This window comes from Phaseolus vulgaris, chromosome 7 (genome assembly GCF_000499845.2).
Source record: "Phaseolus vulgaris cultivar G19833 chromosome 7, P. vulgaris v2.0, whole genome shotgun sequence".
NCBI classification, from domain to species: Eukaryota; Viridiplantae; Streptophyta; class Magnoliopsida; order Fabales; family Fabaceae; genus Phaseolus; species Phaseolus vulgaris.
This window is the reverse complement of record NC_023753.2, coordinates 25,652,358-25,674,641: the sequence shown is the minus strand read 5'-3', so window position 1 is coordinate 25,674,641 and position 22,284 is coordinate 25,652,358. Positions and strand designations below refer to the sequence as shown.

Here is a 22,284-nt window from a genome sequence, read left to right as displayed (position 1 = left end):
GTTATTTAAATTGAAAAAAAAAAGGATAGAAAATAAAAAACAACTAAAAGTACTTTTTATTTGTTTAATTAAGGGAGAAATGATAGTGAAGAAATTATGTATTGTACATTATTAGTGATTATCATTTTACGCCCTCAAAATTAATGCATAATGTGCCAACATATTATTGCTATTTTTTGTCTATTAATAATAAGCCAAAAACTTATATGTTTTTTCAAATTATTTTTAACTCGTTAACAAATCTTTAATGGGTTAAGAGATAAAATATGTTCAATTGTCACTCAATGTCATAAAAAAATACATCTTTTTGGCATTTCATATTTTTATTAAAGGGTGTACATAATATGAATTACATTAATTTATTGTTTTAATCAATTGAATTAATGAATTAGATTTTTATTTTTATTTATTTATTTAACCACTCAATTTAATTATAACTGAGTTCAACCATTGAGTTAATTAATTAGAAATACCATCAAATTTTAATAAAAAATACTTGAAAAATAAATCAACATTTTCAATATCTCTCGATTTTTAAAAGTTAAAAAATACTTATAACAAATAGAAAAATAATAATTTTATAGTAAAATTAGTATACAATTATATACTCAGTGAGATTTATGAAATTAGTAATCGTATAGCTTAAACAACCAATGAAACGAGAAGTATACCTATCCTGTGTCGAATGGTAAATATATATTTCAGATATAAGTAATACGGGAATCCTCCTTTTTATCTCTCCAATGTTAAAACTCCAAAACATGTTCCTCTATTTGATGTTTGAACTTGGGAGAAAGAGTATAGTGTATGCAATACATATTTTATGGTCCAAAAAGTGTAGCACCTCTCTTAATGAAATCAAATCTACTGACCAACGTCATAAGGCGATTAGCATGACATGGCAAGGGCGGCAGCGTGAAGCAAACTCCAAGCATCTGAGCTCTGATCAGGTAAATCTGCCGGGGTCTGCCAAAAATTATGTTAGAAATTGATGAACAATAGAAATGGGCAATTCACAGTGATCTTTTTAAGTTAAGAAAACATTTTCTACCTTTACTAATAATTGTAACATTGTCACTTAAAAAGCAAAAACAATAAAATATTTTGACCATTTCATATATAAATCTTTGAAAGGAGGAATAACGTGAACAAATAATGTTTTTAAATTACCAGTTGAAACAAAGTGTTTTCTCAAACCAAAAATCTCCTAAATTTCTTAAGTTCTCTCAAACAACGTGGACAGATAATATTTTGAAATTACCTTTCCGTATAAGTTTTCCTTTGTGGAAGATGCCCCATTAGACAGCAACAACCTAGTTACATCAACATGCTCACCTCTTGCTGCATGATGGAGAGGCTGAGAAAACAATCACAAGGCAATGATGGGTAGCAAATCAGGACAAATTCATCAAACATGATAGAAAGACAGTTACGATAGGAATGCCTATTGAAATTGGCATCAAGAAAGTAGCCAAGTAGGAACTCAAAATTTTTGAAGGGCTAAGAAATACTCACAGTATCACCCTCAGAATCAACTGATTCCAGCATTCTCTTTATATGTTCTGCGTCATTTGCTCTGTTTAGTAGCTGTTGGACTATCTCAGTAAATCCTGTTTAAGACCATTTAAAGAAAATGACATTGAAATTCTTGCTCCTAATAAAAGATATAAGTTCAATTTATAGAACAGATTTGAGAATCAAACTACCTCCAGCACAAGCATCATGCAAAGGAATTGCACCATCTTCGTCCTTAGCCTCAATGTTTGCTCCTCTTTCTAGTAGCAGCTGCAGTTTATCAAACAAGATCAACAATTCATACAATTGGAGTAAAAAAAAATGCAAGAATAAGCAAAGATAATATACCTGAACACAAGCCAAATGGCCATATAAACATGTCAAATGAAGAGCAGTATCCCCATCCTCCACTGGCTCATCAATACTACCGGTCAAGTTATCTGCAGTATACAGCAAGAGGGTAAGCATCAATAAAAATGACACCCAGTATCAGTACCCAAGTGAGGATAATTTTTAAGATATCTCTGCAAATTACGCATGTTTGGAAACATGTTGAGAAGTAAGAAACCACATCACATTCACTAAAGAAACATAAAAGCTATAACTACTAGCTTCTAAGTAAGAAGGAGAACCACTTCTGAGAGACATGAAAGCAAACAAACTATACATCAATCTTCTAAAAAAGTTAAATTTTTACTGCTAATGTACCAGACAAAGGATTAAGGTTTTAAATTGCATTGGCAGTCGCAGTTTCACAACAATCCTCCATATTGAAATAAATCATCAATTTAGTCCTATGACTCTCATCTAAGCAGTCCTTAAAGTAATGAAATAATGAGTCGTCCCTATAATTATAAGCCATGCTACGTAGTCTTTCAAAAATATTGCAAAATCCTTCAAATTAGTATATCAATGTTAGTAAAATATTTCAATACAGGGATTAAACTAATGGATTTTCAATACTTTAAGGACTACATTAACAGTTTTTCATGCTGCGGAACATTCCGTTGATGCAGCCACAGTTTACCCTAAAATCCTCATGGTTGCGGCCGAAATTGTGGATGCAGACACTATTTTAAGCCCTTAATGAAAACATAGAATTGTAGCACTAAGACACCCAAATTTTTCTTTTACAATTTACCAAAGGGTGACAAATATTTATGTCGACAAACTCGTACTCTCCATGAATCAATTTTGAAACATAAGATATAAAAACTCATTCTCTAGTTTGCTAGGGTTTGGCTTGAAGTTTGAAGAAGCAACGGAGAGGTTGCAGCAGGGGCAGGTCTGACAAATTATTACAGAGTTATAGAGAAACAAAAAAAAAATAAGAGGAGAGAGAGTTACGGAGAGATAACCTAGAGCGAGGCGGAGGGCGTGGACGTCGCCGACCTGCGCGGCGGCGGAGAGGTCGCGGAGGTGAGGAGGGGTATCAGTGTAGTCTTCGACGAGACCTTCTTCTTCGAAAAGGGCGTTATCGTCTAAGTCCTCTTCGTCGTCGTTCATGCCGTTGCGCCTCCCTGGAACCGCCATTGATCTTCTTCTCCTCGGTGCCGCCGCCGCAATTCCTCTAAGCACACAGTTTTCAGAAGTAAAAAAAGTGCGCTGCCCAGTGGTGGGGCTGTGTCACAGTATATTCTCTTAAAAAGTGAGATGAGAAGGGTTTAAATAATTTTTTGCCTTTTTTATTTATTTTGTTCAGTTCAATTTTTTATCTCTTAATTTTTTAAAATACAATAATATAATATTTTAATATTCGATCAAGTTTCGTAATTTTTTTAAATATAATAGTTGTATCTTAAAACAATTAAGAAACTTAAGTAAATATTTTTGTTAATGTTAGAACTAAATAAAAAAAGATAAAAAAAGTATAAACTAAAAAGGGTAATTAATTCATATTTTTTATGATTTATTTTTTATTTTAATAATAATATTTTCATATTTTTAAATAAAATAATAAATTACATTGAGAGTTGATACTGTATTGTCAAATTTCATTGAGTCTCAGCTTTTTTTAAAATTTATACAAATCTATGTTTATTTTAAAACATTACATTGGTTTCATAAGTTTAAAATTTTTACATATATGATAAGAAAACCATTATAGTAATAAAAAATAAGAATCGTAAATGTTATTTGAGATTTTTTTTTAATTTTTTACATGTATGATAAGAAAACCATTATAGTAATAAAAAACAAGAATTATAAATGTAATTTGAGATTTATTTTTCCAAAATATAAGATACTTAAGAATTGGTACTTAAAATTTTTAGATATTAATTTAGAAATAACTTTTTTTTAGTTTCTAAAATATCTCTAATTTAGTTATTATAACAACTAATTATTTTTTTCTCTAAAATTAATTTTTATTTTATATTTTTCTTGAATTGTAAATACAACTTAAATATCATAATTATATATCTCGACTAAGACTTACAAACAAATGTCTCAAATACATGAACAAAATTTGAACAAAATTTAAGAATCAAAACTTTTTACAAAACTATTGCTATTAAATCTATCCCCACCTCATCATAGTTTGGTAGATAGAAAATGCTATAATGTATCCTTTTAGTATAATTTTTTGGACACAAACACGAATAATACGAAAAACTATTTTATGTACCTTATTTGAAATCCATGTGCATGCTTTAGCAAACCCAAACAAATCCTCACATCCACTACGTACTAATTTTAAATAGTACAACATTTATTTGTTCCACATGTAAGTAACTACAACCATCTATTTTTCAAAATTTCATTAAACAACATACTTAACTCACCTTAAAAATTAATTTGTTAATAGTGATTTTTTTTATCATATAAAAATATACGTTAGATTTAAAAAGTATTATCATGTTGTTAAGTTTTTGTAAATATATTTTGAATTAACATGTTAATAGGTAATTGTCTTGTAATAATATATTTGAAGTGTTTATTTTTTAAAAAAATATAAGAAATACAAATAAACATTCAAATTATATAAAAAGTAAACAAAAACTTTCTTTAAGAATTTATATAAATTTATAGCTTTGTCAATGATAAAAAAAAACAAGAAAATATATAAATCATTTTCATTAAAAGACCAAAATATAAAAATTGAACTAAATTATAAATATTAAATTTAATATTTAAAAAATATATAAGTAAATCACTAGTGCAAAAGAGTCTTTTAATATCGGTTAAAAAAATTATATAAAGACAGTTCGGAAATAGTCATTATTTTGGATTGTAAATCAATTATTTATAACGACAGTTGTAGAACTGTCATTATAAAACCACATTAACGACGGTTCTAAAAGTTGTTATTATGTTAAACAAACAATGAAAAAAAATTTAAAAATATATTTTTAAAGACGGTTTCAGTTAAAGTTCTCTAATGGAACCGTCGTTATAAATGTATTTTTTTTTTCAAAAATGTTTTTTTTTTTATTATTATTATTATTATTATATATATATATATAATATCCTACATAAAATATCAAATTTTCAGAATAATAATACAATATGAAAGTTTACATACAATACATTAGTACATATAACATTCTACAAAAAGTTTTATTAGTATATGAAAAAGTTTTATGTCATTCTAATAATTCATCTATCCTAAAGTGTTATACATGGTTACCTAGGTGCATCAAAGTGAGTTTCTTTGCATTTGCACTTCCCCTCTCACTCAACATGTTATATCTAAAATAAACACTAAAATAATAAGATTTAATCTTAGAACACATAACATTATGTAATATATGAGTAATAAATTTGTGAATGTAATATAATCATAATTGTTTGATAAATCTCTAATTTATACTAGGAAACATTATGCAAAATTTCAGAATTTTCTGATAAGTGAAACCCTAAACCTTAAAATACTTGAAAAATACCTAAATAATACTTAAAAATAAAAAAATAGCAAATGGTGGATTTTTGGAATTTTGGTTGACCCTAATCTCCTTTGGGGATTGGCCACGTGATTCGTTACCTCGATTTGAACAACTCTCATTTTTTATGTGTTTCCATCCGAATTCAAATTATGACCATTTGAAGTTTTTTCATAACAATTTTGCCAACTCCAAATCTATCACTCTTCTCTTCAATGTCAGGACTCCTCCATCAAATATCCACTAAATCAAGTTCCCAAAAATCCTAAACTATTAACTAATCAACACATACATACATGCAAAATATTAATATTTATTATAAAATTAATTCAAAAATTTAAAACCCTAAACCCTAAAAGTATCAACCTTCTATAGTGAGAGCGCGCGCTGACAAAATTTCGCTTTTAATCACCTGTATAACGACGATTAGGTGGGGAAACCATCGTTATTTCTCCCTCTGTCTATTATTAACGACGATTATAAAACACAACAAATTTAAATTATTTAAAGAATTGTCACCGTGCTTTTTGTTACAATGGATTTTTATCAGCTGTTGTTGTTCTTAGTCGTGATTAAGCCTTTTTTAACTAGTGAATTAACATTGTAAAGAAGTTTAAAATATATAGTTTATATATATATATAATTATTTAAGAAATATAATTTGAATAGTAATAATAGGTATATAATAACATAAAATAATGGAATAAGACTTATCACTTTTAATACATTACAACTCCACCTTTTTACATAATATGTATTTAAAAATAGAAGATCAGCCTTATTTATTATATTCTTAGCCTATAAATTCTGAAGACCTTCCTCTACCCATCAATACACCGGCTAGAATCTTCATGTGAAGTGGAATATCACACAGTGATGTGGATATATACATACATATTATATATATACGAAGTACATGGTATTCTCACCATCAAACTCGCCTTGTGTCTTGTCTAGGCTGAAGCAAGATTGTCAGACAATGTTCCCTTAATAAAATAGTAAACAAAATTATGATCTAATCATTCATATATTTTGTAAGATAGGAGAAGGTGACGAGTTAGTGTTGCAGACAAGTAGGCATTGTTGCATTAATGGAACATGTTTTGTGTGAAAGTGAGAATAATTGAGAAGGGTTTAGGTAGGATTATTTAATTAGCAGTGAAGAAGATGCTTTGCTTTAAGGCTCTAGCTGATGCTGCTGGCGTTGCTGTTACGTGCCCCTCACAAGCCCTCCATTCCATCACAATTCCTTACGCTAAGAATCTCTCTTACCCTCTCATATCTATATACTCTATACCTTACACCACCAATTCATTACTCCACTCATGCCCACCGTCCATGCACGTATACTCCACCACACTCCACTACCTTTTTCTTTTCATTTTCTTCATATGCTTTTCTTTCTAAACAAAATTTACCCTATAACTCTTCCGGATATATTCACCTATATAATCAAACTTTTACATGCATTCTCATCTCACTCTAATAATTTAACTGACACATTTTTTATCAAGTAAAAACTAAAATAAAGAACAAATATTTCTAGATACTTGGAGAGATATTAAACATCAAGTGACAGAGTCGAATTACCACAATTGGTCTGTTTAATAAAGAAGGTGGTTGACTTTGTAAGATAAATACTTTAAGGTTCTTGATGTGATTGCTTCACTTCACACAATATGTTCAAATTTTAACGTGAAAGAAATAACGAGGATAATAATGAGGGTGTCTACAGTGATGGCGGAGTCATACTCTCTCTATCTGTATATATAAATATATAAAATATACAGTGCTTTTTACCGACACCAAATGATTGGGAAAGACCATGAAATATGAATCACATAATAATGGTGATGCATATATGCGGCGTGATTGTTGGATATTATTGTCCAGTGAAGTAATGACAAATGTAGAAAAGAAGTGGTGGGTCAACTGCACATGAATTCTCCTTCTCAGCAAGTGCATGAAGCTACTAATAATCATCAAGTCGTGGCTGCAACAAGCTAAAATAATAATTAATAGTACAGAATAATCTGCATCACAAGTCATAAGGATCATGTCCAAACTCTAATCTATTTCTACGCCTATTTGTTAACTCATTCATTATTAATTTCGTTGGGTGCAAATTAGTTTAAAAAAAGCTGTACATGTAGGTAGCTAGCTATCTACATGTTAAGAATGAAGAGAAACACTAGACGAAAGGGAAATAATTCAAAAGGAGATAAAAAAAAGGCAAGGTGAAAGTTGCAAATTCTGTGTGGTTCCAGGCTTGCAAACCAATCCTCCAGAAAGGAATCGTAGAGAAAAAGTAATGGGTTTGCTTCAAAGCCAACCGAATCTCACCCCTTGCCTCACCTCCTCATACTTCACATTGCATCTCTCTCCCTCTCTTTCTCTCTCTCTCCCTCAATCTGATCTATAATACTTCACACCCTTCTGATACATTAATATTCTCCTATATCTATAATTTTCAAGTTAGAAAAAGCTAGACTTGGAAAGCCAAAACACGGTTTTGTACCGTTTCAATTCACGGGATGTGCCTTTTGCCTCTTCCTTAAACCCTTTACCTCACACCAACCACCAACATATATTAACATCACTCTCTTGCATTCTTCACACACCACAATATCACAACAACAACATGCAGACACAAGAGGAATTACAAGAGGTTTCCAAGGATCAGACGATGATCAAAGGCAAGCGCAACAAGCGTGAAAGGGCACCATCCCCTCCTAGGTTTGCCAAGCCCACTTCAACCTCAACTAGCACTAACAATTCCATTGATAGTGCCACAACCTCAACCACCACCAACACCCCAATTGAATCAATAGAAGAAGAAGACATGGTGAATTGTCTCATTCTCCTAGCTCAAGGCACACACCACGTGGCAGCAGCTACACCAGATCAAAATATCAACTACAAAAGGTCAACAAACCCTCGAGTCTTCCGGTGCAAGACTTGCAACAAATGCTTCCCTTCATTCCAATCGCTTGGAGGACACAGAACCAGCCACAGGAAGCCCAAGGAAAACAGCACTTCTGTAGAAGAAGCTCCTACTTTTGTTAGAGACAGTGATCCCACCACAAGCACCACTCTCTCCTTGAAAACACCAAATAGGGTTAATAGTTTGACTAGCACCAGCACTGTCGCCGTGAGAGTTCACCGGTGTTCCACCTGTTATGCTGAATTCTCTTCTGGGCAAGCCTTGGGAGGCCACATGAGGCGCCACAGAAATCTTGTGAATGCTTCTTCAATGACGTCCATGAGTGGTGATGGTGGTGGTAGCCAAGAATATCAAGGAGCTAAGAAACCCTTGAATTTGGACTTGAATCTTCCAGCAGCACCAGAGGAAGATCAAGGAGAATCCAAGTTTTCGTTTCAGCAAAGAGAAAACGTCATTGTCTTCTCTAATTCTTTGGTGAATTGCAATTACTGAAGTTGTAGTCTGTGTTTTTTTATAAATTAGTCTCACAAAGAACTATTCAGTGGTAATTGAACATACTTTATTTTATTTTTTTGGTCTGAATGTATATGGGATTCTTTCCATTCATCCTATGGCATAGAACACCGAGCTACGAAACGCTGGCTTGTGGCTATTAATCTGAGAGAACAAAAAAACTCTATGGCATAGAATGAAAATTGAATTCATTTATTGGCTAATTGCTAAACAGATTTATGTGATTCAGTTTAATCTTTTGTCACGCTGTTTATTATTTTAATTTAAAATTGTTTTCCTTTAATTTTTTTCTGAATCTGATTGACCATGAAGATGCATGTGACCAGGAAAAAAATTTATCTTTTAATAATAACCTTGAACACGTATACACCTTTAGAAATGATGAATGTAATGAAGAAGAATAATAAATTGAGTACAGAAAAGTTAAATCTCACATAAAACCAGTGCAAAATTAGTGTAAAAAAGATCAGGATAATCAATTGGCACAGACTAACATGGACCACCATCCCACAAATTTCAACGTTTTGAGTTAATCTCAACCTAAAACTAAAATGATTATGATGTACCCTCCACGCTAGACTTTTTTTCCATTTCCATATTTCAACAACTTCATATTTGGGTTGCCGTTAACCACTTTACGCCGCTACCAGTGGGGGCCATTTCTTCCTGCAAAATAAGTTCACTCCACTGATCTTTCTGTTTTGTGGTTGTGATGGGTTGAACGACAGCAGGAGCATGACAGTGGAAACGAGTGCTTGGTTTAGCCTAGAATCTGCCTTATCAATTGGGTAATAAAATAGAGGGAGATAGAGAAAGCGTACGGAAGCAAACAAAAAGAAACTTTGATTGGAGTTGCGACCAACAAAATAAAACAACAGACCAAAAGCTATGAATTAGTTTCTTTGTGCTTCCAATTTGGTGCAGTAGAAAGTTGAGTTTTATGAAACTTATTTTAAAGTCTTAGGTTATCCATATACTTAGTCTGCTCTTTTTCATGTTTCAACCAGTTACATCAATATGATATAATTAACTTTGACAATTCTATTTTTTTTTTATATAATTACATTATAATTCTTAATATTATAAATTCTTAATATTATTATTTTAATATTTTTTTTATATGGCTTAATTATAAATTTATTTTTTATTACATATATTTATATTTAAATCAATTTGATCAATAGTTGTCTAGAGCTCTCATATTTCTCTCAGTAAAAGTATCATTTCTTTAAAAAAAAAAAAATATTTTAAGCGATACGTAGACGATGTCATATTTTGCTCCCTTCAACCGTACGATTGGCCATTCTAGTAAATTCACTATAAAACTTACTATGAACCCTCTCTAAGACAACTTAAATAATGCAAAACTATGGCACTCATACGGAGAAGGACCAAACTTTGTTTATAATGTTATGGTAAATGCCTTCCATGACTCAAATGGTTGGCTTTTTAACATCACCTCTAACCAAGTTAATTATATCCTCCTTATCCATATAAATTATTCTGATAATCAATCTACGATTATCTATGATAATAATAAAAGAACTTATTAATTATGAAACATAAACATAGTTACGAAACATCCACACACAAATGCAGATGCTGCATAGATATAGTTAAATTACATATTATAAGACACAAAACACGACAATAATATATGGGTAAAAATAACTATTTTTTATTTAACTTGTTTTTACTATCACACCGTATTTTAAAATGTAGTGACAATTTTTAAATTAATTTTATGAATACAAATTGTAGGAGCTGCATTCTTAAATCAAAACGGTTGATTTATTGTAATAGTCACATTTTTAAATCAAAGCTTTTGATTGAAGAATGTGGCTATTTGTAATATTCGCATTCTTAAATCAAAATGTTTGATTTATGAATGCGGCTTTACCTATAGCCGCATTCTTAAATCAAAGCATATGATATAAGAATGCGGCTATTACAAATAGTCGATTTCATAAATTATTTTTAACCCTAACTCTGAAGCATGTTACTTACGTTTTCCATACTTTCTTCCTCTTCTTTCCCGCTTTGTTCCTACTCACACCTCTTCTTTCGCTTTGCGTTTGCTTCCGCGTGTCATTGTAAGTTCTCGAGCTCTGTTTCTTCTTCTTGTTGGTCTCTTCTTCTGCATTGTTCGTTTCTCTTACTTTTTTTTTTGCATTGGTCGAAATACTGTTTCATTGCCTTCATGCTTCTTGGGTGTGTTTTTCTTTGCTCTGTCGCTGTTTCCGTCGGTCTCATGCCACTCTTCACCAACGTTGACTTCACGCACAATGTTGGTGGTGCTTTAATTTTTTTAAATTTTTTTTTAATTTTATGAATATGTTTATATTTTATTTATTATAATTTGTATTTTTTAAAATTTTATATTATTTAATATTTATTATAATTTGTATTTATTATTAGTTTATATTATGTTAGTTGTTAGTTTATAATATAATTATTGTGTTGGTATTGAGTTTGAGGGTGTTCGACCCTCGATAATTGATACGTGCTGGTATTGAGTTTGGGGGGTGTTCGACCCTCAGCAAACACGTGAGATGTAACACTTATTAGATACACTTGAATGACTATTACAAAATATAATGGATCGAATTGGATTAATTATGTTCGCATAAGTGATGAGTATGAAAGAGGAGTAAAAGAATTTATACAATTTGCGCAACGTAACGCAAATTATAGTGGTCATGATGGAGCAAAAATCAGGTGTCTGTGTGTTAAGTGTTTGAATGGAAGGATACTAGATGTTAAGATAATCAGGCAACACCTTTTATGTGATGAGTTTCTTCAATCTTATACAACTTGGACATGACATGGTGAATTATTAAATTGACCATGTATTTTCGCAACTGAAGAATATGTGGGGTCTAACATGGATGATGTAGTACATGATGATCGATTGGAGGACATGATTCATGATGTGGTAGATGAGTCTTTTGCAGAAGCGCATGGATGTGGAAGTATGTTAAGCGATGCAGAGACTCCATTGTATCCTGAATCAAATAACTTCACACGATTTTCGGCAGTGTTAAGATTGATAAATTTGAAGGCAATAAATGGATGGACTGATAAAAGCTTCACGGAATGGCTTCAATTGTTGAAGGATATGCTTCCAGAGGGAAATACTCTACCTAATCGTAATTTAAGGCCAAAAAGATTCTTTGTCCAATGGGTATGGAGTATAAAAAGATACATGCATGTTCTAATGATTGTATATTATACAGAAAAGATTTTGAATTGTTAAAAATTTGTCCGAGATGTGGGTTATCACGTTACAAGTTGAAACAAAAAGATGATGATACTATTGAAGAGATAGAAAAGCATGGATCCCCAATGAATGTTATGTGGTATCTTCCCATCATTCCAAGGATGAAGCGTTTGTTTGCAAACCCAAACGATGCTAAGAATCTTAGATGACATGCAAATGAGAGGAAATGTGATGGCATGTACCAATATTCAACAGATTCTATTCAATGGAAGGAATTTGATGATGAGTTTCCAGAGTTTGGTAAAGAATCAAGAAATATTCGACTTGGTTTAGCTACAAACGGAATGAATTTGTTTGGTAATATGAGTACAAATGACAGTTCATGGCCTATTTTACTAGCTATTTACAGATTACCTTCTGGATTGTGCATGAAGCGAAAATACATAATGTTATCTATGATGATATCCGGTCCGAAACAGCGAGGGAATGACATAGATGTTTATCTAAGTCCCCTAATTTAAGATTTGAAGTTAATGTAGGATTTGCTAATGAAACTTTCAAGCTGCATGCCATGTTATTTTGCACCATCAATGACTTTCCAGCATATGGTAACTTATTAGGGTATAGTGTTAAGGGTAAGAAAGCATGTCCAATATGTGAAAAAGACACCGATTCTCGACAATTGAAACATGGAAGGAAGATAGTATATCTTCGGTATCAGAGGTTGAAAAAGGCCTTTAATGGACATCCAGAGACTAGTGGTCCACCAACTCCATTAACTGGTGTTGATGTTTATGAAAAGGTAAATAACATAGAGCACACCTTCGGTAAGTAAAAAAAAAAAAAAGTATTTGTGACAAACATTTGGAAGAAAAAATCAATCTTTTTTTATCTTTCGTACTGGTCGAGGTTAGAAGTCAGACATTGTATAGATGTAATGCATGTTGAGAAGAATGTGTGTGATAACTTAATTGGTACACTTCTTAACATTAACGGGAAGACGAATAATGGTCTAAATGCTCGTTTAGATTTGATTCAGATGAACATACGAGGCGAGTTGACACCGATAGAAATGGGTAAGCGTACATATTTGCCCCCGCCTGTTACACCATGTCAAAAGATGAAAAAGTAAGTTTTTGTCAATGTCTAAAGGGTGTGAAAGTGTCATAAGGACATTCCTCAAATGTGAAGAGCCTAGTGTCAATGCAAGATTTGAAGTTAATTGGGTTGAAGTCTCATGATTGCCACATCTTCATGCATCAGTTGTTGCCGGTAGTTATTCGTGGGATCTTACAAAAAAAATGTTAGACATACCATAACATGTTTGTGCTCATTCTTCTTTTCCCTATGTTGTAAAGTCATTGATTCATTAAAGCTAGATGAACTTGAAGATGAAATTGTTGTTATTTTGTGTGAATTGGAGATGTTTTTTCATCCATCTTTTTTTGACATCATGGTTCATCTAGTTGTGCATCTAGTAAGAGAGGTTAGATTGTGTGGACTAGTGTACTTAAGATGGATGTATCCTGTTAAGCGGTATATTAAAATTTTGAAAGCTTATGTGAAAAATCATTATCTTCCAGAAGCTTCAATGATTGAAAGGTACATAGCTGAAGAAAGTATTGAATTTTGTTCAGAGTACATGTCAAAAGCAAATCCAATAGTCTTCCAGCTAATTCATGGCACCACAAGCATTTTACAAGTAAATGGTTACGTGGTGTGAATATTGTAAGAAAATTTCGATCAGAAGTCTTGTAAGTACATTTTTATATATTGAACAACACAAATGAAGTTATACCTTACATAGAAGCTCATAAAGCCATTATGAAGGCAAATAACCCAAGACAAGCAGAGAAATAGGCCTTTTCTCATACAATAAAAACAAGAAACAACTGGTTGTTTCGACTTTTCAACCGGTTGTTTTTCTGCAATGGTTGGAAAAGGTTTTGAAATGCCACTATTCTTGCTCTGGATTAAAACCAAGTCCAAATTTTCCAAAGACACAATTTTGAGATGCTAATACATTCTCAAAGTTGGATTTTCCTTTTGAAAGTTTATCCACAATTTTCACAAGATAATGAACCTTATTTCCAAGAGATTCACAGTTTTTACAAAAGCTTGAGTCACACTCACAATAAGAGTTTTTGTAAATCAGTTTAAGAGTTTCAAAATCATTTCTGGAGTTTTCCAACTCTTCTTCTAAGGTTTTGACTTTAGTTTCCATCCAGTTATTTAAACCTTTCAACCTATTGTTTATGAGGGCCAATCTATTAGCTTATTCATGAGTTTCTTTGAAAGCTTCAAGAAGTTGACTATAATTTTCAACATCACTGGAAGAGTTTGAACTTACACTACTTGATTCATATTCTTCCTTTGCCTTCAAACACAAATTGACTTCTACATCTTCTGAGGAGGAGCTAGAGGAAGACACCTCATTATCTTGCCAAGCTTTGTATGCCTTCTTGGCCTTGCCTCTTCTCTCACTTTTCTTGATTTCTACTTTCTCTTTGTTCTCACTATTGGGACAATCTGCTTTGATGTGTCCCTACTCACCACAACCAAAACAGGTATATTTGTTAGAGTTAAAATCATTTGGCTTCTTGCTATTGTACCTATTAGAGGAGTGATTCTTCCTGCTGTTCTTCTTCAAGAATTTTCTAAATTTCTTGGACAGTAGTCTGAAGGTATCTTCATCACTATCATCACTTGACTCTTGACACCTCCTATGACCAACAGTCTTTAGACCAATGTTTCTAACATGCTTATCTTCATTTTCTTGAACAAACAACCTGTCCATCTCTAACTCATGCTCTCTCTAAGCTTCCCAAACAATGAAATTGTTGTCATGGAAGTCAAATCTCTAGATTCTGAGATTGTTGTGACCTTTGGTTGCCATGTTCTGTCAAGACATTTGAGAATCTTGATATTGAGTTTCTCTTTCTCAAAAGTATTTCCAAGAATCATAAGATGATTAATAATATGAGAGAATTTTTTCTGCACTTCAGAGATTGTCTCTCCCTTCTGCATTCTAAACATTTCACACTCTTGAATGAGAGCACGCTTCCTTGATCTTTTCACATCGTTTGTTCCTTCATGAGTGACTTCAAGGATATCCCACATCTCCTTTGCAGATGCACACTGTGATACCCTGAAGAATTAATCAGAACTCAATGCAAATGTTATTATATTTTTCGCAATCTAGTCAAACTTAACTTTCTAGTTTGACTTAGTTTATTCAAACCAAGGTTTTTCAACACACACATAATTTTTTTTTAAGTTTATGGAAAAAAAGGGCTATTTTCAATAGCATCACAAATCCCTTTATCTGTTGATTCTACAAAAAAAATCATTATAATCTTCCATAATTGATAGTTTACACCACAAAATAAAGGTAGTCTATTAATAGAAGCACCGTCCCCAAAGGGTAGTTTATTAGCCATGAAAAAAAGATTTTTAAATCAAAACTTGAGTGACTTTCAAGCACCTAGCTATTGATGCCAATTGTTAGAATTAAAGGATTTAAACATGAGGGGAGGTGGGGTGAATTGTTTAATGAAAGATTTTCAAAAATACTGGACAAGAATGAAGATTAATGAAGAAGCACAAAAGAAGCAATCAGATTAGCCAAGAAACAAAACTGTTTTTAATTGATTCCAGAAAAGCAATCGGTTGTTTATGTGAATCAACTGATTGTTTTTATCATCAATTTATAAAAACACAATTCAAATAGTTTAAGGAGTGAGGATAGAGAAATTCACACAAGAATTTATATTGGTTCACTCCTAACATGAGCTACATCCAGTCCCCTGCAAACCACTGAGAATTCACTATGTAATCAATCCTAGATTACAAACACACAAACACCAAGGTGATCTCGAACCTCTCAAGAACACTCACCCTCTTTGATACACAATTCACAACAAGTTAGAACACCCTCTGACTGTATACACCAACACCTTACAAGTTTTACAAATACGAAAATAAATACAAGTAAGAATAGGAAAGATCACACCTCATACAGAAGAATTACAGTAGTTTCCTATTCCATTCTTAACCAAAGCAAAACTTTAAGCAATCTTGCAATCTTGGAAAACTTTCTTAATCTTTTTGGTAATCTGATCTCACATTATTCAGAGATGTAAACACCAATTATATAGTATCAAAAATAGCCGTTTAAGACTTTTAATTAAAGGCCAAAACAGTTTAAAATCATGGAAAACATATTTACCAGACTTAACAAATTCTATTAAGCTTTTTCAAAAAACAATCGATTGAAAACTCGTTTCAACCGATTGAATTGGCCTTGACGGTTAGGTCAACCAATTTTAGCTTTTTCAAAACCACTAAGTGAAAAAACAACCGATTAAAACGATAAACCAACAGGTTGTTTTTCACTACTTTGAAAAACACTTTTCTTTTGAAAGAACTTTATTGATTCAGTTTTGGATTAAGCTAAGAGTAGATTGACAAATTCTAATCTACCCAAAACCCATATCCACAAGCAGCAACCCAACCTTCAAGCAAACTTCATGGATTTGGAGACATCAAAGCTTTAAGTTCAATAGATTGAAGCCTATTATACCAATGAAATGATTCTCAATTTATAAATTCTAAATTAGCCAACTTATCAGCACATGCATTCCCTTCACGAAAAATATGAGTAACCCTAAACTTGATTTTCTCACAGTAATTAAGACAAATATTTCAACGATTATGAAGTATCCACGGAACATTAGTCCTAGCAGTAAATCCAGTAGAAACCAAGGCAGAATCACATTCAAGCCAGACATTAGTAAGCCCCATCTTTTGAGCTTCCTCCATAACATGTATAACTCCATAAAACTCAACAACCATGGCAGTCTGAATTTCAAGAAACACAGAGAATGCACCAATAAACTCCCTCATACTCTCACGGAAAATACCTCCAAAAGTAGCAAGACCAGGATATATCCCATAGCAGCCCCATCAGTGTTAATTTTAACTCAGCCTGGTGAAGGAAACTTCCATCTAACAAGAAGAGGATAAAAAACTTTACCAGTACGAGTATTAATACCAAAAAACTTAATCACGTTGAAATCAACATATCATTCTTCATTAAAGCAATAGACGAATTTCCCACTAGATAAGTTAAATCTTTAATTACCGAAATAGCCCTAGAAAGATCAATCTTATCCTGAAATCTAGCATAATTCCTTATACGCCATATCATCCAAATAGAAAAGGTTATCACAACAAGATTAATCAATTTAACCAAATGACTACCATCACTCTTAATAAAAGAAAGAAAATCATCCTTATTAGAAAAATGAGAAGTAAGAAAAATCTGTCGAACCCAACTCCAAATATGCAAAACATTAGAACATTTTAAATAAATGCTGAATAGATTCCTCGTGCATTTCAGAAAGCGTACACATATAACATAAATGCAAACCTTTATTTTGAATATGCTGATATGTAGGAAGCCGTCCATGAAAAATTTAATTAACACTCTCAAAACTCATTCAAATGGATTCTCAATAATAAATATATTTAATTTATGAATTAAATTATAAATAATATAACATAAAATTCATTACTATATTAATATTTCTAATTTTAAATAATATATTTAATTAATTTTGATAAATAAGATAACATTAATTTATATTAATAAAAATATTTTCAAAAAAAATATTCAGATCTGTAATTTAAATTAATGTAAAAAAAATAAAAAAAATATAAACAACTTAACTGGACATAAGATAATTAATTGACTAATATAATAACTGAATTTCAAATAAAATATCCACATCTAAAAATGAAATATAATTAATTGACTAATATAATAACTGAATTTCAAATAAAATATCCACATCTAAAAATGAAATACATGTAATCTAATAATTTCTAAAACATTTCAATTATAAACACATTTAAATTAAACTACAAATATATTCAAGTCAATTACAAACTTATTCACATAAATAACTACTTTAAAATAAATTAAACAAATTAAATTTGTAATAAAAACATCCAAACAAAATATAAATTTAAATCACAAATTTAAAACAGAAACAAAATATAAGTTAAAAAAATGACATACTTGAACAACAGCATAACAAAAACACAACCAGGAGGAAGAAGAATTTGTGCTTAAAAACAATAATCGATTATGTCTTTAGTTACAACGCAAACATAATCGATTAAGCTCATATTTACACATCTCAGATAATCGATTATGTATTCAACATAATCAATTATCAACTATTTTCAATAACATAATCGACTAAGTGTTGTGTTATTTTTAAGTGGTAATTGATTAGGCATGCTACAAAACTCACATAATGGCTAACCTGAGATCAAATATGTAGTAAAAAACTCACTCTTCTACCACTATGCTAACTCACGAAGCTCTCCAAGCCCACCCAAGCAATGCATAAGTCTATTTGAATGAAGAGTTTGTTTGCAATGTGTGTTTCCCAGAACCATGTTTTTATATAGGTCGTGAATGAGCAACATTATCTATGGCCTATCTACTCTGATGCACTGCATTCATGACATTCATCACGTTCATGGTGGTCAAAGAGATTTCCTGTACCAAATTCAGGAATCTCTAAAATGGAATAACATGTTGTCATGCATAAGTGTACAATGGTGGTGGTGGTGTTGTCTTGCATGGTAGTGGATGAAAGTGGTGCAATGTAACATAAAATCACTTTCAAAACTTGCATAGAGATGAAAGGAAGATAGGTTAATGGTGGAAGGGTATGAGGGGTTATGTAGGAGGGATGGGTGATGTGTAATATAGAATTATTTCTAAGATTGTTATAACTGTTCTTTATCAATTTGTATTACTTATATCCTAGCTGAAAGCTAGGAAAGGTTTTCTGGTTTCTGGTTGGAACAGGATACCATGGTTTGCGTGGACAGAATGTTACAAGATGGAGAACTTATGGTTAATTGTTGTGCTGGAAGGTGTGTACTAATACAAGGAACAGCTTGTGGAGATCCTGTAGCCACAAAGGACTAACGCATTGTTGCTGTCTTTATTCTTGGTGTGGTCTGGTATGGGGGAATGGTGCTGTCAAAGGTTATTCTGCTGCACAGAATTCTAAGTAGCCAAATACAATTTGTGTTTTTTTTCTCTTAGTGCAGACTTTGAGCTACTATTATTTTGTTTTAATGTTGATGTTGGTAATAGTATTAGGAAAAACTGGTGCAGAATTTACACCTGTGTACACCAGTTTGAGATCAATTAGTTGTAGGTTTTTGACATCTAAAGTTTCAAAACTTTTGGGTAATTGATTTTGCTCTATATCACAAGGAATGTAACTTTGTGATTGTGTATATGGGTTGGGTTACCCCTAAAGTAACCCTCTAATTTAATTTATTCATTGCTGATAAAAAAAAAACTTTCAAAAAAATGAACAAAAGTAAGGGTAGCATGGTATTTATTCTTTTGTGACGTGACTTTTTTCTCACAAATTTCTTTTTTTTTTCTTCAAGCTTCAGAGGATCAACGAATCATTCAACTTTATCTCCCCTCACTCCCTCACCTTCAACTCTGTCTTGAATCAAATGAGGTGACACCCTCTCATCCGTCTTCAACTAGAGTGTCACCCTAGAACCAAACAGTGTGTTAATAAAAATGTGTTAATAAAAATATTTGGATGAAACATTCATTTTAAGAAATATAAGGTACTTTCTCATTTGTTAAAGATTGGTGGAAGATGAAATTTTGGACTACTACTCATCTATGACTAAGTTTGGTTAGACTACCTCTTTTCCTCTTTCTTTTTTCATTTTAAAAATGTATACTTTATTCAGAATTTGGTTAAACGAATGTATTTTCTCTACAGTTTTGTTGGCAAATTTGCAAGGATTAAAACAATGTACAGAGGAGAACATGTCTACTAGGGATTGAAACCATAAAACAAGAATGAATGGTTGTTCCTTTTTTCTAATGCAAGTGGAAGAGTATTGACGGTTGAGCTCGAAGATGTCATAGAGAAGAAAATGAACAACGTCAAGATGAAAAATGCAAAGCGTGGACAAGAATGTAAAAACCATGGACAAGAAAATGAAAAACACGAACAAAAAGATGAAAAACACAAATAATAAGATGAGAACAACCAGAGAACAAAATGATTCTAAAATCCTAAACACAAAAAAAAGAAAAATACATTACATAAAAAATAAGTCAATTTTTAATTCAAATCCAATATCACATCAAAGTTATATAATTATTCTACACCACAAGAATGTGAGCATTTGTCATTTATCATTTTTCTATATAACTTTTAAAATATTTTTCCAATTTAAAAAATTCAAAAAGATTAACTTTAAACTTAAAATATAATTAATTCTTTAAAAAGACAATACTTTTTCGTTTATTTTCCCCTCCTATATGAGGTGGACGGAAAGCCCAGACGTATTTTAAGCTTAAAGAAAGACTCAGCAGTGACTTAGTACAGTGCCGGAACCGGCTACAGCCAGTTTCTCCGGCCACCATGAAACTGAACTTAGTCCTCACCACCCAACTCATCAACCCACTTCCCCACTGTCAGTAGCTTCATACATCACCGTTGGATCCTCATCACACGGACAATGGCGCTCCGCACCTTCATAGTCCGTAGGACCCAAGACGACATTCACAGCGACACTTGGAGAGCCGCTCTCTCCGAATTCATCTCCACACTCATCTTTGTCTTCGCTGCCTCCGGCTCCACCATCGCCGTCAAAAACCTCAGCGCCGACGCGCCCACCGCTCTCGTCATCGTCGCCGTTGCCAACGCCTTCGCCCTCTTCGCCGCCGTCTCCGTCAGCACAAACGTCTCCGGCGGCCACGTCAACCCCGCCGTCACCTTCGGCTTTTTCGTCGGCGGCAACCTTACCTTGCTCCGCTGCATCCTCTTCTGGATCGCTCAGATCCTCGGCTCCGTCATCGCTTGCTTGCTTCTCAAATTCACCTCCGGCGGACAGGTACAATTAGCGTCACAATTACCCTTACTCAATTATACTTATTCAATTCTTCTTTCAAACACGTATCTTAGTTTAGAAACACTTCTGTTATAGGTAACTAAATAATTGCTTTTACACGAGATTCGAACCTTAGTTAATCACATTTTCAATAGTCGAACTAATTTCTTGAATTAGGTGAGATTCATTTAAGAAAATGAATCACACTTCTGACAACAAACTTAAGAAAAATAAGATTATCGATCAAATCATACATTAGTTTGTTACAAGAATGATCCAAAATGAAATAGCATTGTGTATGAATTATCAGTTGATACGTGAGTTTATGGAGCCGGATAGCGCTAGTCATAACAGTCTCAATGAATTTGATTATGATAATCTAGGAGGTGGATTTAACCTAATTCAACCTCACAATTCAACTCCAGTTATATTTATGATTTGAATTCTTCTCTAATTGAGATCTTCAGAGATTGAGTTTTGCTATGGTACATGACAGAGAGTACCGGTTTTCGGACTTTCGAGTGGTGTGAAAGTGGGAAACGCTTTGGCGTTGGAGATGGTGATGACCTTTGGATTGGTGTACGCGGTATATGCTACTGCCGCTGACCCCAGGAGCAGAAGGAATAGTTTGGGAACGATAGCGCCAATTGTGATTGGCTTAATCGTTGGAGCGAATATTTTGGTGGCTGGGCCTTTTGATGGGGGCTCCATGAACCCGGCTGCGGCGTTTGGGCCTGCACTGGTGGGCTGGAACTGGGAAAACCATTGGGTTTACTGGGTTGGGCCTCTCGTTGGTGGTGGGCTTGCTGGGTTTCTTTATGAGTTGGCTTTTGTTAGCTCCACCCGTCAGAGGTTCCGCAGAGATTACCGTAATTATTATTGAAGAAAAAGGAAAGATGAAGGTTCTTATGTATAATGATGATTTCACTTGTGTATGAATGATCTTGGTTTATTCTTGTGATGAATTGGCTGTGATCCATGAACCTGGTACTTGGTTGGTTTTCTCTTTCCTCAGTTGTTACATTACATACATGGTCTAGCTCTTTGCAGTTAAAACTAAGCAAAACTATATAACTGTAATTGTTACAGTTAATACAGTTTACAATATTTGGATTATTATAACACTCCCCTCTAATCCAAAATATCTGCTGACTTTAAGCCCCATAGACTTCTCAGCTTTTCAAATCTCAATTGCCTAAGTGATAGTGAAAGCATCAGCTACTTGATCCTCAATGCAACAATAGACAAGTTCC

The 22,284-nt window shown here is 32.7% G+C and overlaps 3 protein-coding genes across 3 annotated transcripts; 2 read left to right on the top strand and 1 right to left on the bottom strand.

Moving 5' to 3' along the window:
• Positions 1-677: 677 nt before the first annotated feature.
• Positions 678-3,170, bottom strand: LOC137828922 (uncharacterized). The gene is made up of 6 exons (XM_068635676.1): positions 2,874-3,170; positions 1,864-1,955; positions 1,707-1,785; positions 1,516-1,610; positions 1,262-1,357; positions 678-966 (listed from the first exon to the last, which is right to left on the bottom strand). Exons 1-6 carry the CDS (start codon positions 3,046-3,048, stop codon positions 889-891), a joined length of 615 nt encoding a protein of 204 aa, XP_068491777.1. The 5' UTR covers positions 3,049-3,170; the 3' UTR covers positions 678-888.
• A 4,331-nt stretch (positions 3,171-7,501) lies between these two features.
• LOC137829647 (zinc finger protein ZAT5-like) lies at positions 7,502-9,094 on the top strand. Its single transcript, XM_068636497.1, has one exon. It carries the CDS (start codon positions 8,038-8,040, stop codon positions 8,830-8,832), a length of 795 nt encoding a protein of 264 aa, XP_068492598.1. The 5' UTR covers positions 7,502-8,037; the 3' UTR covers positions 8,833-9,094.
• An 11,331-nt stretch (positions 9,095-20,425) lies between these two features.
• Positions 20,426-22,021, top strand: LOC137828916 (aquaporin TIP1-1-like). The gene is made up of 2 exons (XM_068635670.1): positions 20,426-21,034; positions 21,528-22,021. The coding sequence occupies exons 1-2, from the start codon at positions 20,660-20,662 to the stop codon at positions 21,912-21,914; spliced, it is 762 nt and encodes a 253-aa protein (XP_068491771.1). The 5' UTR covers positions 20,426-20,659; the 3' UTR covers positions 21,915-22,021.
• The last annotated feature ends 263 nt before the right edge of the window (positions 22,022-22,284 follow it).

Bases quoted from the DNA above. Each gene is read 5' to 3' on its own strand.
- LOC137828922 (XM_068635676.1), bottom strand. From the start codon at position 3,048: ATGGCGGTTCCAGGGAGGCGCAACGGCATGAACGACGACGAAGAGGAC. The intron at 1,786-1,863 runs GTATATTATCTT...GATAAACTGCAG, and splicing joins GCCATTTGGCTTGTGTTCAG to CTGCTACTAGAAAGAGGAGC. The intron at 1,611-1,706 runs GTAGTTTGATTC...GGTCTTAAACAG, and splicing joins GCATGATGCTTGTGCTGGAG to GATTTACTGAGATAGTCCAA.
- LOC137829647 (XM_068636497.1), top strand. From the start codon at position 8,038: ATGCAGACACAAGAGGAATTACAAGAGGTTTCCAAGGATCAGACGATG.
- LOC137828916 (XM_068635670.1), top strand. From the start codon at position 20,660: ATGGCGCTCCGCACCTTCATAGTCCGTAGGACCCAAGACGACATTCAC. The intron at 21,035-21,527 runs GTACAATTAGCG...GGTACATGACAG, and splicing joins AATTCACCTCCGGCGGACAG to AGAGTACCGGTTTTCGGACT.